The sequence below is a fragment of the Melospiza melodia genome, chromosome 2, assembly GCF_035770615.1.
Source record: "Melospiza melodia melodia isolate bMelMel2 chromosome 2, bMelMel2.pri, whole genome shotgun sequence".
NCBI lineage: Eukaryota > Metazoa > Chordata > Aves > Passeriformes > Passerellidae > Melospiza > Melospiza melodia.
In genome coordinates, this window is record NC_086195.1 from 111005535 (window position 1) to 111021594 (window position 16060).

General features: G+C 38.8%; 1 protein-coding gene across 2 annotated transcripts in view; it reads right to left on the bottom strand.

The window, feature by feature from the left end:
• Positions 1-16060, bottom strand: part of ABCC4 (ATP binding cassette subfamily C member 4 (PEL blood group)) — a 143444-nt gene that overhangs the window by 112254 nt on the left and 15130 nt on the right. For both annotated transcript variants that reach the window (XM_063149543.1, XM_063149542.1), the window contains exons 3-9: positions 15143-15263; positions 14253-14489; positions 10254-10343; positions 9758-9921; positions 5588-5713; positions 2562-2811; positions 316-420 (exon numbers count right to left, since the gene is read on the bottom strand). In XM_063149543.1, coding sequence (XP_063005613.1) covers positions 316-420; positions 2562-2811; positions 5588-5713; positions 9758-9921; positions 10254-10343; positions 14253-14489; positions 15143-15263 — 1093 coding nt within the window. The remainder of the gene's footprint in view (positions 1-315; positions 421-2561; positions 2812-5587; positions 5714-9757; positions 9922-10253; positions 10344-14252; positions 14490-15142; positions 15264-16060) is intronic.

Here is a 16060-nt window from a genome sequence, read left to right on the forward strand (position 1 = left end):
GCTGACCTTGCTGTGCTGTCTGTCCTTAATTCCAATTTAAGTACCTCAGCCACAATGCAGTGCTGCTTAATAAAAAGAGGTATTTTCCCTGAGAAACACCAAGTTTTTCATTTAGTATAGTATTGAGAAATAGCTGCTTTTAAGATGCACTTGATAGCGTCTTCAGTACTATTCAACAGTTAGCTCAACATAATGAAAGGATTCTCAAACACAAATGATGGAATACAAACTATCAGCACACCATACATACATACACTGCATTTTAGATTTCAAATGCTGACAGCACCAATATACTTAATATGCAAGTAAATTTACCTTATCCCAAGAGCAAGTCAAATCCTGAACATCAAGAATGATATTTTCATTACTGCCATGCAGTTGTGGCTTGAAGTGTGAGACCTCATCAAGCATCAGAAAGTTCTGCAATAAAAGAAAAGAAGAGGATATTGCCTAAAGTGAGACTGAGAATGGGAAAGGAACACATTTTTTGAAGGCAGCATACACAACATTAATTATGGGCTGGAAAAAACAACCACAAACTGATCAAAAAATTGCATTTCCAAGGCAATGCACAACTTCAACAGTGGACGTGTAACTAGACAGCTCTCCCTCCCTAAAAACCTCCAGAAGTGCAGACTTGAGAGGACTCTAACAACCGCCTGCTCAATAATGAATTCCAGAAAGAAACAGATCTTAAGAACCAGTCCTGTCTTTTCCTTGAATCACTAACGACTTTTTAAATTGTTTAAGTCCTTCTTTCCATGCAGAAGAGGTGAAACCCTCACTGCAACACCTTCTCATTCCACTGCTGGCAAAGGCTTCTGTTATTTCATTGGAAGAATAATGAGGATGCAGTAAGCAGCTGTCCATTGTCTCTGTTAAGCATTCTTCAAGTGGCCAGTAGGAGACAGAACACTCTCTGAACACTTCCTCATTTTAAAGTCCAGGACATGAACAAAAAAAGAAACTTGCTTACATCTGCAAAGCTGGCTCACTTCACTTTCACTACTGCACTCCTATTCTACATTACATCCCAGTCAGCAAACTCTTCCTTCAATTTGCATAAGCATGCACTTTGTACCACAGCCACACTTCTGCCACACCTTGCCTGATGTTGGATTTTCAATAGCCCAAACACATTTAGAAAGGAAAGGCGCTATTTCCACAGAAAACTTTTAAGGTTAACAGCGCCACAGTTTTATGACAAAACCAAAAAAAAAATTTCTTTTATCCTTTGACTCATGGAGTCTAAGGACCTTAAATAGGCAGCAGCACACAGTTTTTTGGGAAGAGGAGGAACGTCTTGATTGTAGAAGCCAAGAGTAGTTAACAAGTGCTCAGCTAAGAGTTTGCTGACGTGAGACAGCTGCTGAAGACTCACAGAAAGCAGTAACTAAGAGGGAGCAGGAGGAGGATGTCAGGAGCCATGGGAGGGCAGGGAGATTACTGCTAGGCTTTCCAGGCACAGAGGTACTGCTCAGACTCCGGCTGGTGGGCATTGCTATGGAGTGCAGTGAGAAGCCAAGCATTTTAACACAGCAGTCCATGGTGTACAACACACTCCTGTTAACACCAAAGAGCATCAGAACATGGTGCTGGTTCTGTTAGACCAGCCTCAGCACTACCAATGCTCGTTCTTACTGAATTTGAGTCTTCACTCCAGCACTGAAAGCAGCCACAAGAGAGAAGCTGGGGCTCACACCTGTCCTCCACAGATGACAGGGTACTGCAGTGTGAAACATGAATCCTAGAGTTCCCGTCGGCCTGCTTTGTTCTTCAAACCCCAATCCCTGCATATCTGTACACACGTTCCTCTCACTTCAGAAATGCCTACAACACCTCTTTGCCATGCACACTTTGCTCCTACATCTCGGCTCACCCTACAGCACATGTCACATTTTTTGTACCTGCAAGCAGAATTCACAGAATCACTAGGTTGGAAGAGACCTTCAAGATCATCGAGTCCAACCCACGCCCCAACACCTCAACTAAACCATGGCACTGAGTGCCACATCCAGTCTTTTTTTAAACACATCCAGGGATGGTGACTCCACCACCTCCCCTGGCAGATCATTCCAGAACTTTATCACCATTTCTGTAAAAAACTTTTTCCTAATATCCAACCTATATTTCCCTTGATGCAGCCTGAGACTGTGTCCTCTGGTTCTGTCAGCTGCTGCCTGGTGACAGAGACCAACCCCAGCTGATTACAATCACCTTTCAGGGAGTTGTAGACAGTGATAAGGTCACCTCTGAGTATCCTTTTCTCCAGGCTGAATACACCCAGCTCCCTCAGCCATTCCTCACAGGACTTGTGTTCCAAGCCCCTCACCAACCTAACTGGCCTCCTCTGGACACACTCAAGCATCTCAATGTCCTTCCTATGCAGAGACCTTCCATTTTCCAAACAGGTTATTTCATTACAGATCCCATACTGCAAAACCATAATAAGGCTGCATTTGTCAGTGACAAATGTAGAGTAAGAGACAAAGGCAGAGTAAGAGAAGGAACAAGGTAGAGTAAGAGAAGGAATGCAGACCCCTCCCAGCCAGTAAGCCTACCTTGATCCGCCGGATGCTGATCACCGACTCAGACACTCTCTCCACGGCCGAAGGGAAGAACAGGGTCACTGTGAGTCTCACTGCTCCGTACAGGGACACTGCCACAAACACCCTGCTCGCAGAGATGACATTCCCAAGTAGGACATATGCCATGAAAGTCATGAACACTGTAATTTTGCTTGCCACAAAGAACGAGGCTAAGTTCAGTCCTCGAAGGTAAGAGCTTTTCATAACCATGGCAATCTCCTTCCTAAAAATGCAGAACATAAACAAATCACATTAATCTCTCCCATTACTGCCACCCTCAACAACAGGATGAGGGAAACCCCCCATCAGGATTCTACTTTCACATCCTTCCTCCTCCCCTTGCACCACCCCAACTCCTATGCAAACAACAGTGAAGAAAACATGTTATATGGTAAATAACAAAACAAAACCAAAACCAAACAAACAAACCTAAAAAAACCCACAAAAACCCAAAAATCAATCAGAATTTAAGAGGCTTGGAAATTCAAAGGAGAAATTCATTATATATTTAATATCTTAATAGCTATAGAAAACAATTATTTTTCAGAGTCAGAAAACTAACGTACTATGTTTTTCTTCCCTAGTCAAACTAGTATTTTAATTCAGATTATAATCTGCTGCAAATATTTTTGGCCTGCATGCAACAGCAAAGAGGAAAACAAAAATCTGTATAAAGGCCAAGCACCCACAAACTCCTTATCCTTCCAATATCAAAATCCACTGGAGTTCAGTCACAGAACTCATGACAAGACCAACACATACTCTGCAGTCAAAAAAACCAGGGTGATCTCCAGAAGATCAAGAGTTTGCCCATGGCCCAAGTATCTGCCATTATTCAGCTGCTGCTCCTCAAGCCATACCACAGGAATTAGAGTATTTCCTTTCATCTCAGTCTAAATCCTTCCCAGTTTGGACCCTGCTCCTGCCTTCTTTTGCTCTAGGAATTCTGGTTCATAAATTAGGAAAACACTTATCTGTGAGGCCAACTGTTCTGCCAGTCATTGCCCAAGCTAAATAGTGACTGAAGTATTGCACAGACACAAAAGTCTCCCTCCAGCAACCCAAAAGCTGCTCATGCATTTGTTCTCAATTTCCATTTCATTTAATTGCAGTTTCCACTTCTAAATGACTCAACAAGTCCAATGCTCAAAATGTTACTGCACTCTCATCCACTACAATGTGGATGCTAGCAGGCTTACCTCCTTATTAATATAATCATTTTTCTTTATCAAGACAGCCAAAACAACTTACTCCTTCCCCATGTATTCTACTTTTTGTCTACTTAGTACTATCAAATATAAAATTCCAAAGGAATTCCTAATTTCTCTTTCCACATATTCTGGCAATTCTTTGGGAAGTTTTTAATAATTTTGATCACCTTCCACCTGGAACTATACATTAAGATTAGAAACTCAAGTTGTGATTATACAATTTGAAGTAAATTAAGTAACCACTTAAAGAAGAAAAGGATGCAAGATGCACTACTGGAAAACTAGTTAAGCAACTTTCCCACTGTATTTGCCAAATTGGCTGAACTGACAGACTTTTAAAGAGTTTCAAAGACTTCTTTTTTCAGCTTAAGGGTTCACCATCTCTAATCTCCTTCCGAGTACAGAGAAGGAACATTTGTATGTAAACTATTTGAATTGGATCTAATTCAATTACTTCTACAACCCTGGATGAAACTCTTTTCCCACCCTTTAATAATCCTTAATAATCCTCTCATTATCTGTGGATAATCAACAAGTTTTTTGCACTACTCTCCATAAATACCAGATAAATTACAGCCTACCTGCAGGCTGCATATAATAAATTTTACACTGTCTTGAAGCACAAACTTGCATAAAAGGAAACTGATGCAGACAGACACAAGAAAAAAAGAGAAATAGAGGAGTTCAGATGGCATTTCAGCCACTCTCAAGGGTCAATGTGGAAATACTGGACAATAAAGCATCTGGTTAAATTTAAGAGTTTTAATTATAGTTTTCCACAACACAGCTCAAGAAAGGAAAGGCGGCTCAAGGTGTGTTCTAGAAGATCTCATTTCTTTCCAACACTAAAAAGGAAGCCTCTAATCCTAATGAGGTGTTGAACTTGGAAATCTAAAATTTGGTGTGAATACAACCCACTGAGGAAGCTTTCAATAAAGAAATATTCTTTCTGGCTCCATCCAAGACACAAAAGCTTCCCATCAGTCATGAACATTCAATCAGCACAGGATCCTACAATCCAACAGAGGAAAGCAATTATGTGCATGGGAAGGAACATCTCAGGGAACATTTGCAAGTTTGCAAGCCTGCACATGGATGTAAAGGGAAAAAATTCCTTTCAAGACAAGGATTTCCAAAATTAAACATTTAAAATGAAAAAAGTCAGATAATCTGCAGCAGGATACCAACCTTCTATTCATATGCTGGAGGGGTACATGACATGAAAATCAGTTTATAAGAAATATGCACCCAAACTCCTACAGTTAACCTTTAGTACTGAATGCTGTTACAGTGTTAAGTAAAAGGGCAAATACTGACTGAAAATCAAACGTATTAGGATGTTTTAATCTGATGTCAAAGAACCTCTGAAATTAAATGTCTTAGGATACCAAACTCAGCTGGCCTTGCCAGTTGAATAACAATTGAATTTCTGATCTGCTGTCTTTCCTCCTTCTTCCTTTCCCAGGTGGCTTGAGTAATAAAATGCATAAAAGGAGGGTAAAATTGCTGCATTACAACTGCTACAGCTTATTAGTTGCTCATTTTGAACACAACTGTTAAAAGAACCACAAAAAAAGCCTGAATTATTGAAGTTTTGGGGATTTTAAAATTTTTTATTCCCTTAGAATGTATCTTCATTCCTCCACTGTTGCTATATAAAAATTTTTTTTAAAAGTTCAAAAACTGCATGCAAACTGCATTTTAAAGCACAAAATAAAGCACTTATTCACATGCATAGAATGGAAAATGACACTGATCATACATCAAGCTGTATCTTTCCAGGATTACCTTCTTAAACCATTCACAAGTTCCGCAAATGATTTTTCCCAAGCGTACATCTTTATTATCTTCATACCGCTTATCACTTCATTCATGGTCCTAATCCTGACATCTGTTAAGGCAGCTGTCTTGCTTCTGAAAATAGGACAAAGGAAAAATCCTCAGATTCCCTAAAGAAGACTATTTATGAACACATAACATATGTATGAAGTTTTTGCTTTTATTTCTAAAGACTATTCACCAAACTGTAATTGCATTAAAGGGTTTTTCTGAAGACCAGTATCCTAAAGCTGCCACACAGCAGACACACTTGGTATGTTTGATTCCTGCTTCTCAGGGAACTGAGAGCTGATTCAATGTTCAGGACTATATGTCAGTTTGTGCAAACATGCAGTATTCCTCAAACAACATATCCGCTGTTTGTTGCATTTAGAACAAAACAAAAATCAGAAAATTACTTTATAAAGATTTCAAAATACCTAAACAACCACACTTGTTATAAAGTTCTCCTGATGTTGGTAAAGAAATTGACCTCATTTCTGACTTTTTAGGATTAACTATAGTTGAAGCAGAGATTACTTAGTTCATGAGCAATAATTCATTAGATAATCTAGATATGGTTTCTTTAAAAAAAAATTATTTAATCATTAATTGTAACTAACACTAATTTAAATATATCTATTTTAGTCCCACACTATGTTTGTACTGATGGAAAAAATTGAAAAATATATATAATTAAATAATAAAGTCACCGTTTTAATTAGGAAAAAAGCATTGAAAGTTAGAAGCCACATAATAAATGCATAAATCATGCTATTAGACCCCATTAAAATTCTGAATTCATTCATGTAGACAAACACTTTGCACATGGAGAACTATGGTAGATCTTATTTTGATAAAACATACCTTGACCTTCTAAATTACTTATTTTTGCATATAACAATGAAAGTTAAGATTCAGAGATCATTAAAAAAATTCAAATCTTTTTAGAAGACATGAATTTTTAGAAGGCTTTCTCAGTTTAACCTGTCCCCTGGAAGATCTCTCTGATACACTGGAAGGAATCACCATAATTAAAGAACGTAAGTTGAAAGAATTTCAAGCACCTACTTGTCATTTCAAAAAACTTCTCAGCACCAGCATTCCATAAATGTTAGGATGGCTGAAGCAGGGTATTAAAAAATATTTATACAAGGGAACTAAAAAAAGGCATTTAGAAACTTAGCCCTAGTGTAATCATGGATTCTTAATAACACTGAGGAAAATAACCTAGACTAAAACAATCACATCAACATGGAATGAGTTTATCTTTGCTATTTCATCCTTCCCCTTAGTCACAGAAAAACAATTGCTTCAATAATGTAATAGCTCATTATTTCTTCCCCATACACACACCACCACTGGAAAAGACAAAATTAGCATGTGTTGCTCATGGCTCTGCAGCAGCAAACAACTCTCACCTACAATCCTGAAAAGTCACCTAACTTCCAGGCTTTGTCTCCACATAATAGAAAGTTGAAGAAGATAGATTAAATAATAAAGTAAACAGAGGTTTCTTTAAACCAATTTTTCAGTTTTCCTGCTGAAATGTCATCACAGTAACCATCCTGTTTCAAATTGCTTTAAAATGCTCAGGAGGTTGGGGGAGTGGTCTTCTTAAAATTTTTTTCAAGTTCCACTCCCCTACTTTGCAATAAGCATATTTTGTACATACATACTAGAAGCCACAGGCTTAGTGATGTTGTATAATGGCTTGAAGTATAGAGACATCCAGTGCATTGATGGTAAATTACTGCAGAGAAAGACATGTCCCTGGCTCCAAAAATATTTAGTTCAGAGTACAAACAGATCAGTCCAATACATGCTCACATAGCATGTCAATAAGAAAGTGCAGTAAGAAAGGACCTGAAAATTTTTGTCTGAGAAGACCCCTCTATGATACTAAAAACCATTCTAAATTAATCTAGCTACAAAATTCCTTTTTGCTTTCACAAGGCATATTTGGCGTGTTTTAATTATGTCTGACACAGCAGTTAGACACAGTTTCTATCTTCAAGAAAAAGGACTTTAAATAAAAATACTACAGTTGCATGACTAAGCAATAAAAGCATCCAGCTCTTGTGAATAAAATACGCATAAAATGGTCTTCAGTCCAATAACCGAATTGCTTCTCAAATAATACATTGGGTCATGTGTGTTTTGCACAACTTCTCATACTTGTGCAAGTAAAAGCAATCCTGCAGAGTGCAGGGAATACCATTCCACAGGATACCAAATCCATGTCTGCAAACTCCCAGAGCACTGAGGCCAGAGGCTGCACCATGAACTGGTGTTCATGCATGTTGACACGACTGAGTCACAGAACAATGCTGAATAACAGCACAAATTAACTGCCACACCAAGCATGCTCGGATTTTAGCAAAAGCTTTAATCCTTAAATTACTTCTTCATAGGCTGCCTTCCTTAAATCCATGCAGATTCCCAGCAAATGGCATGTGAACACACTCATCAGCTCACTCTGAGCTAAAATCTATTCCAGTTTTACCATTAACTCCTTCTGTTAATTGCACATTTCTGTTCACAAAGAAAAAGATCTGTGCACATGGAGACAAGCAGAAGCTTTTCTGGTTAACAAATTATTTCCTTTGCACTGCATCCAAACAAGTGGTTGTTACTGAATGGGTAAAAAACCCCAAACACTGTTACACTGCCACTGATTAATTTTTAAAAGACATCCCTTCAGGAAAGAGATTTTTGTCACCCTATTGTCTGACCCTGGAAAAATCCATTAATCACTTTGTGCCTCAGTTTTCCATCTGTAAAATGGGGTTACTAAAGCCTGCCACCACAGATAAAGCACTAGCTAAGCACTAAGTATTTTAATTATTGACTGAAACCTCAAAAACTTAGAACTAATGAAAAACAGCAATGAAGCAGTTTGATGCTTCTGCACGCATATTGCACATGCAGTGAAAATACACACCTAAGAACATATTGTAAGTGTTCTACAACCAGGCTTTATCATAAAAAGAAAAGCCCTTAGAATTTGACAGAGAACTCTGAATGGATCATTATTTGAGAAATAGCCCTTGAGCATTATTTGAGAAACAGCACATGAATGCAACAACTGAAGACTACCACACTGGTTATAAATGAAGAGGTGTACAAGTTGTATTCATTTTTTAATTCTCATCTCTCTCGTCATACCTGGCATGCAATGGCAATGCCAGGCTCAGTATATCTAGAAAATTTGTCTTGAAATACAACTTTAAAAAAAAAAAAAAACAGTAACTCACTCACAGACATTTTACTTACCCAAAGAACTAAAAGGAACCCATTCAACAAAAAGATGCAAAGAAAGATGCCTGACACTCCTAAGCATATGTGTACAGATTAAAGAACACAAAAATATTTCCAATTAGGTGCAAAAGCCTTTTATAAAGTCATAATGTAAGTCAAGCATGACTAATTACACAAGAAACACAAAACCTGGATGCAAGAACTTGCCTCAACAATCTCAACAGAGGCAAATCTTGCTGGGCTTTTTAGGATAAAGTTACAGAAAAAGAAATTAAATTTGCCTGACAGTGGAAAATTACTTCAAACTCTTATCTCCACAGCCTAGAACCTTGCAGCTGGAAACCTCATAGCTGGCATCAAAACCACCATGATAAATTTTTCTTCCCTTCTCTCTCAGTTCCTTCCTCTTTTTTTCTCTCTGCATCTTTGTCACGGAGGAGAGAGAGCAAGATCTTTGAACAAGAAACTTTCAGAGCCTTCTGCTGCAACACCTGTGTCACCCCAGTAAGTCACACAGAGAAGGGCTGACTACATCCCCCGTGGAGTAACTCCCCAAGAATTCCTGCACGAAGGCAAAGCTCAGGTTCCACAATTCTATGCCATGACCTACAGCAAGGCAGCTACAGAAATAGCCAGTCTCTTTTAATGCACTTGATAATAAATAGCAGATATTTTCAACATGTTTGGATGACAGACCACTTCAAGTCCATAATCTGGAATTCAGATGTCTCACATTAGCAGCTCTAAAAAACATGGGCAAAGATAAGAGACACTGCAAAAAATATCACCAGACACATGCTGATACTCTGCCTCCACCCAATATGCACATTTTAAAACCCAGCACAGAAAATGGCTACAACCCAAAACATGCAGCCTTACCTGAGGGAAGAGAAAAGCCTCCCAATGCAGGTCTGCACAGGAAGAAGAATAATCAGAACTGCCATTCCTGCAAGACATGATGGGCCTATTTCCATCCAGAGAAGTACTGTTACTGCTATAGCTTGAAGTGGTCCAGCCCACAAGAAGTGCAAGAAAATTGTTACCTAAACAAATAGTTAAGAATCAAAAATTAACTTTTAATCTTAGCTAACAAATTAAACCCCTAGTAACATTTAGGAAGTACCTCTGCCTGTGGCAAGGCCAGGTTGGATGGGGCTATGAACAAGTTGCTAGTGGAAAGTGCCCCTGCCCATGGCAGGGAGCTGGAGCAAGACAATCTTTAAGGTCCCTTCCACACAAAACATTCCATGTTTAAGAAACAACCAGAAGAAATGTTCATTAGAAACATTTAATCACCAATTTTAAACAAAATTTTCTTAACTCCACCCCCACAATTTCTTCAGCCCCTTGGAAAGACCTGTAAAACACTCCTTACTTGATCAAATTTGTTGACATCATTTGACAGCAGGTTTACTATCTGACCAGTGGTAGTTTTCGCCATAGCCACATTACTGAGACGAAGTGCCTAAAAAAGTCAGAACAGTTCAAATTATCACAGCTTATAGACCACAGCACACCTATACACACAAGATACACAAATACAGTACCAGGGCTAAAGCTGAAGCCACGTATCACCTTTTGCCTGAAAGCACTGGAGCCTTAAATAAAATTAAAATTAGACTAAATATCCTAAATTAAGTCCCAAAGAAAAAAGTATATTAAAAAAAAGGTCAAGGGAAGGACTGTGAGAATAAAAATGCCCTATCTTCATGTCTGAAGTGATTAAAAATAGGAAAATACCAACACAGCAAGCCACTAAGCAAAAGAACTGTAACTTTCCCTGTGCATTGTTCTCCCCCTCACTATGAGCGTCTGTACAAAACAGGAACAGAAAACTCCACCTGAAGGCCAGATTAAAATCAAACAGTGTTTGGCCAATTGAAACAATTTGTTTTGAACATGTTATTAATTTCAGACTATCTCTGCAAATCAGAGTGTCCCTTTACAAATCACTAACTCTAGAAAAATTGTAATTTTCCTGAATTATGTAAAATGAAGTTTAGCACACGCTATGAAAATCAACAGGAGTAAATATCAAGTATTTTTGCACAATAGTAAAAAAGTTGGTCAATAGAAAATAAAATGTGTTTATAAAATACCCCCCCATTCCAAAAGGTCCCATCTGGAAATATGCAGTCTGAACCTTACTGCAAAGGTCCAAACTGAAATTGCTCAAAAACACCAATAACACACCCTGCTTCCTCCTACACCTGCTAAAGAGAAAACACAAGTTTGCAGCACAAGTTTAAAAAAATATACAAAGCACATTACATGTTTTTCTGTACAGAAATAGCTCACTCCTCAAAAACACTTCACATTTTTAGGCAGTTCATATCTACTTCTCCCTCTCCAAACATTGCTAGAGTTGCTTTTTGGCCAATAATCAAACCTGAAAAGGGCTGATTGTTTCAAAAATACTGTTCCAGTCTTTTGAAACAAGTAGAAGAACATCAGCCATCAAAGTACTATTCAAGGCATAATTTCAAACAAGGCTCCTTACATTTCATGATTTGTCTTCTCAGGGAAGAGGCAGCCATTCCCATCACCAGTGGCAATGCAGTTTTAGTATTTCCTTGATTCCCTCTTGGTTTTGATTATTTTCTTTTTTTTTTTTAAGGGAAATAAGCTTTGCATTTTCCTGACAGAATGGATCTGTCTTGACTGCAAAGTAGCAGTTTTACTTCCATAACCAATTTTTTACCAAAAAGTCCTTTTTGGTACCTTCCTCTTTTTTACTACATCTGATACATAGCCCCATATGAGCTGAGGAAAACTAATTCCAACCCAGCTAAAGTCAGTACACTGACCTCAAAGAACTTCTAAAAGCTAAGTCTTAATAAAATAAAACCAACAAAAACCAGTTTCCCAAAAGTAGCCTTTGATTTCAAAACGTAAGATTCTGAGTCATCATGTGCCAGATTTCACTTTCATTTTTGTTAGGAGTTTTCTATGTGCATCACTAATACTTCTTACTGGTACAAAACTTCTTAAGTGTTTGAATACAGGGATTTTGCAAATTAGATCTGAACTTTCCAGGAAATGAAAAAGAGTCTAAAACTTAAGAATTATAAACATTTGAAGTTCTCTATTAAGAATGCTCTCTCTCATCCAATCTATTTATCCTTACAAATCCAAGATTTTATTTTCTACAGCAATTAACAAACTCTGCTAAAGTGCTGGTAAATAAACACCCAAGTTTCTTTCAAAAGCCTATATGAGGCTAAAGAGAAAATAAGCAGCACATAATGAAGACAAATTATTAGAAAGGTTTGTCAGTGTTCTGCTGTTACCTCAACCCTCACCCTCAGAAGTAAAAATGATGGCTGATTAATTTTCCATTTAATCACATCTCTTGAAACAAGGGTGCATATTAGAAACAGTTCTTTTCCAAGCTTCTAAGCCAGTATCAACTCAGCAACAAACACCATTGACTATATCCATTTTCCATTAATTCTGTTTTGATAATCAGTTTGGTAAATTAATACCTTAGAGAGATGTTTATGTACAAGAAAGCATTGTGCCATGCTAGAGGCACGTTCCCAGAGGATCCTTTTCAAGGTATCAAAAGAGAACAAATGTGTGTATGAAAAGTAACCACTACTTAAAATGGGGACATTTTTACTCTCCTCACTTTACTGCTTTGTCCAAAAACTTCACATGACCTACACCAGTAGTCTGAATGTTCCTGTTAAATTGATGGTACCCATGTTTAATGGTTAAAATAATGTGGATTTTTTTACATTCCAAAGCAACTGTGCAATCCTGATTCTTCAATTAAACTTCTTTGCTGAGGTCTGAAATTGTAGGTCACTATTCCAGCAGCACTGAAAATAGAAAGATGGGGCATTTTCCCTTCCAGCATTCTCAGCAGAGATTTCCTGCTTGGAAGAAGACAGGCTCACAGTTTGGGTATTGCCAACAGCTTCAGAAGAGTGAACCAATTATTTACAACTGAGCTGCTTGCTGCCCAGAGCACATCAAGGAGAACATTTCATCCTGAATGGTGCTCAGCTCCTTCCCATAGGTAAAACTCAAATTCTCTTGCTCCACTTTCCCTCTGACAGCAGCTTCAACTCCATCTGTAGTTCAGGACAGCTATTTCTTGATCAGGACGCAGAGACAGCAAAGAAACCACAGCTCCCTGAACATCCCTTCTCACATTTCACTGGTTTCAGTGGAGGGCTGCAGTACTCCCACAATAAAACCAGCAAATGGTAATAAAAAACGAACTCCCTGCCTTTAGGATTCCACTTGATTCTGAACTGTGTCTCCTCCGCCTGCTCCTCTCTCTCTTCCTCCTCATATAGGAGGGATAAAGGTGAAGATGCCAAGCATCCCTGCCTGCCTGGAGGGGGAAGGAGCAGTTCCAAAGAACTGCTGCCACTCCCCAAGGGAACCTGATGGATGCCCCAAGGGAGGGGATCAGCCTCTGATCTGCAAAGAAGACAACCTACTAGTTATACACCACCGATGGGATAAAATATTAATAAATCCCACCATTAACTACAACAGGGGTGGGGGGAAATCTAGGCAGCAAAGCAATTCCCAGGAGACTGAGAGTGCTGCAGCAGATGGTGACATCCAAGCACCACATCCTCCCCCTGGGGTAAAGCTGCAGGGCTGAGCAGCTGCCAGCATTCCCTGGACCTCTCCTGCTCTATTCAGGGGGGCCTCCTCTCCAACACCAGCAGGAGGCAATAAAAGGAGCTCTTCCAAGAGCTTCCTAGCTCTTTAGGGCTATTTAACTCACCACCTTCACTAAGCAGGCCTGAAGCTGTCATTCAGACACCTCAGCACCAAAGAGAAAGCAAAGCCACATGCACACATCTAAGGCCTGACACATTCCACATGCATTAGGTCTCTATTAATGAGTAACTTCAATGGAATTGCAATCATGGGCATAACAAATAACTGCATTGTCTCTGTTAGGCTGGACGTGACACATACACGCGATTAGGGTCTAAGAAGAAAAAAGGTTTTATTTTGCATGTTTTCTAGCTTATATACTCTTAATAAAGCATGATCTTAAGTCATTAACTACATCACAATACCTTATTATATTCATCGGTGCAAAGCAATATAATAAGCAATATTAATATAATTTGCAAAAGTTTTACAGAAACTTAATAAGGTACATATACACACCTACTTACGCACATAGTCTAGCTTACAAAAATTTTAATGTATCTTTCCTAATCTGTTTCCATGCTGATGGCCTCTTTGCTATGCACTCAAAAATCATCAACTGTTATTTCTTCTATTAACTCAGCTTTGCTTGCAGGCCAGCTGTCAAGCCCCTCCATGCTGCATTTTTAAACTACCCTGAGAGAACAGCAGTCAAATACAAAACACAGCAGTGAACAGGTCTGCTTACCTTCCGATAAATCATGTGACACATGGCCACCCTGAGCTTCATGCCAGCCCTCTGCACGTGGTAGAAGTACAAGTGGTGCATGATAGCCAGAATAAGCGTGCACACAGACAGAGCACCTGCGTACCAATATGCAGAATTCCTCCTCTGAAAAGATGATGCCTCATCTGAGGCATCGTAGTTTTCAAAATAATTAATAATTTTCCCCAAAAAAATTGGTTGAATTATTTTGAGGGTTTCCTGAAAGAGAAAGAAGGGGGGAAAGTATTAGTCATTTCCTATCACCCTGTGCTAACCAAGTCTGTACAACACAGGCAAACAAGAGCCAAGTACTGCTGCAAGCCATATCCCTTATTATTTTGTCTTTATTGTGCTCTAAAATGTCAAGCCAATTTTTATCAACACATAATCCAAAAGAAACATGTTCCACATTAAAATTTAGCAGGAACTTCAAGGAGAACTCTCTCAATTACCAAAAAAAAACCGCTTTGATGTTATAAAAATTGCATGAGTATGTATTACACTTTCATTTTTTTAAATGCCATGTGTCCTTTAGAGCCACTTACAAAGAGCAAAAAATCCTCTTTCTATTAGGCACCCCACTCAGATACATAAAATACAGATAAGCCTTACAAAGCAAGTCAGAGGTTTGCAATGTCTCAAAAATAATGCACTGAAATGAGCTCTCTGTTCCACTTCCGTAATCCTGCAGTCATGACTCCATTTTTCAGTCTCTGCAGGGCTATAGCTCTGTTTCACCCTTCTGAGAACATTACCAGGCTCTCTGAGCAGTCCAGGATGAAGTCACCAGTACATGTCACGCAGTCTAAGTGGACAAGCTTCACACTGCTGTTAGCCAAGAAGGAGGTCCTGTGACATTTTACACCACTTACCTCAATCATTGTGAAAATTCCAAAAACTAAGTAGGATTTCCAGTAACACAGAATAATGGCTTTTGTTAAATGTGGTGTTTTTCCTCTCTTTTTTGCTTTTTGCACCTCTTTATCCCAGTACCTGACAAACAAAGTGCAAATATGTTGGGGGACAGAAATAAAATCACAAGGCAGTTACCTAGAATAAAACACTTTCAGACTAACAGCTAGATTGCCCTGATCACCTTAATAAAATCAAATCAAACAAAAGGAATTAATCATGTCTTCTCAGTCATATAAACATTGGTACTTAATATTACAGGCCTATTTGCTCTTGGTTAATCACAAACAATTCACCACTGTTGACTATTATCACCATACCATTGTATTTGCTGATGAGGAACTCCTCCTGTATCTCTTCTCCTCTCAGTTCAGACAGTCACCACTCACCTAATTAGGAGCATCCTATCCTACGATGTCCTGACCATGGACTAAACTGAGGCAGCACAGTGTCTTTATCTATCCATATGCCCTGTGCTTGCCCAGAGGGGTTGTGATGTCCAACCCTTTCTCATGTCTGGCCCTGTCTTTTTTCTACCACATGCTTTGCTGAGGATTTTGTCACCCAGCACTTCACACATCTCTCTGAAGGCAAGGATTCATCAGCAGAGTGGCAAAGACCTTTCCATCACCACTGAGCAGGACACAATCTGTTCACATAAAAACCAAAGACAGCAATAACAAGCACAGTTTTAACAAGAAAGCATCACAACTTCTGCAGACTTCTTAAAACACACTGCTGTCACAGAGAAACCTCCCCCTTTCTTCTGAAGGCTAAATGTTTTCTGCCATACCTCTGACCTTGATAGTTTGAGGGGTGAAATAAGTCTAAGGCATGCAAGGCAATTATTTTGCAACAAAGCACAAAAGTTCAAAGCA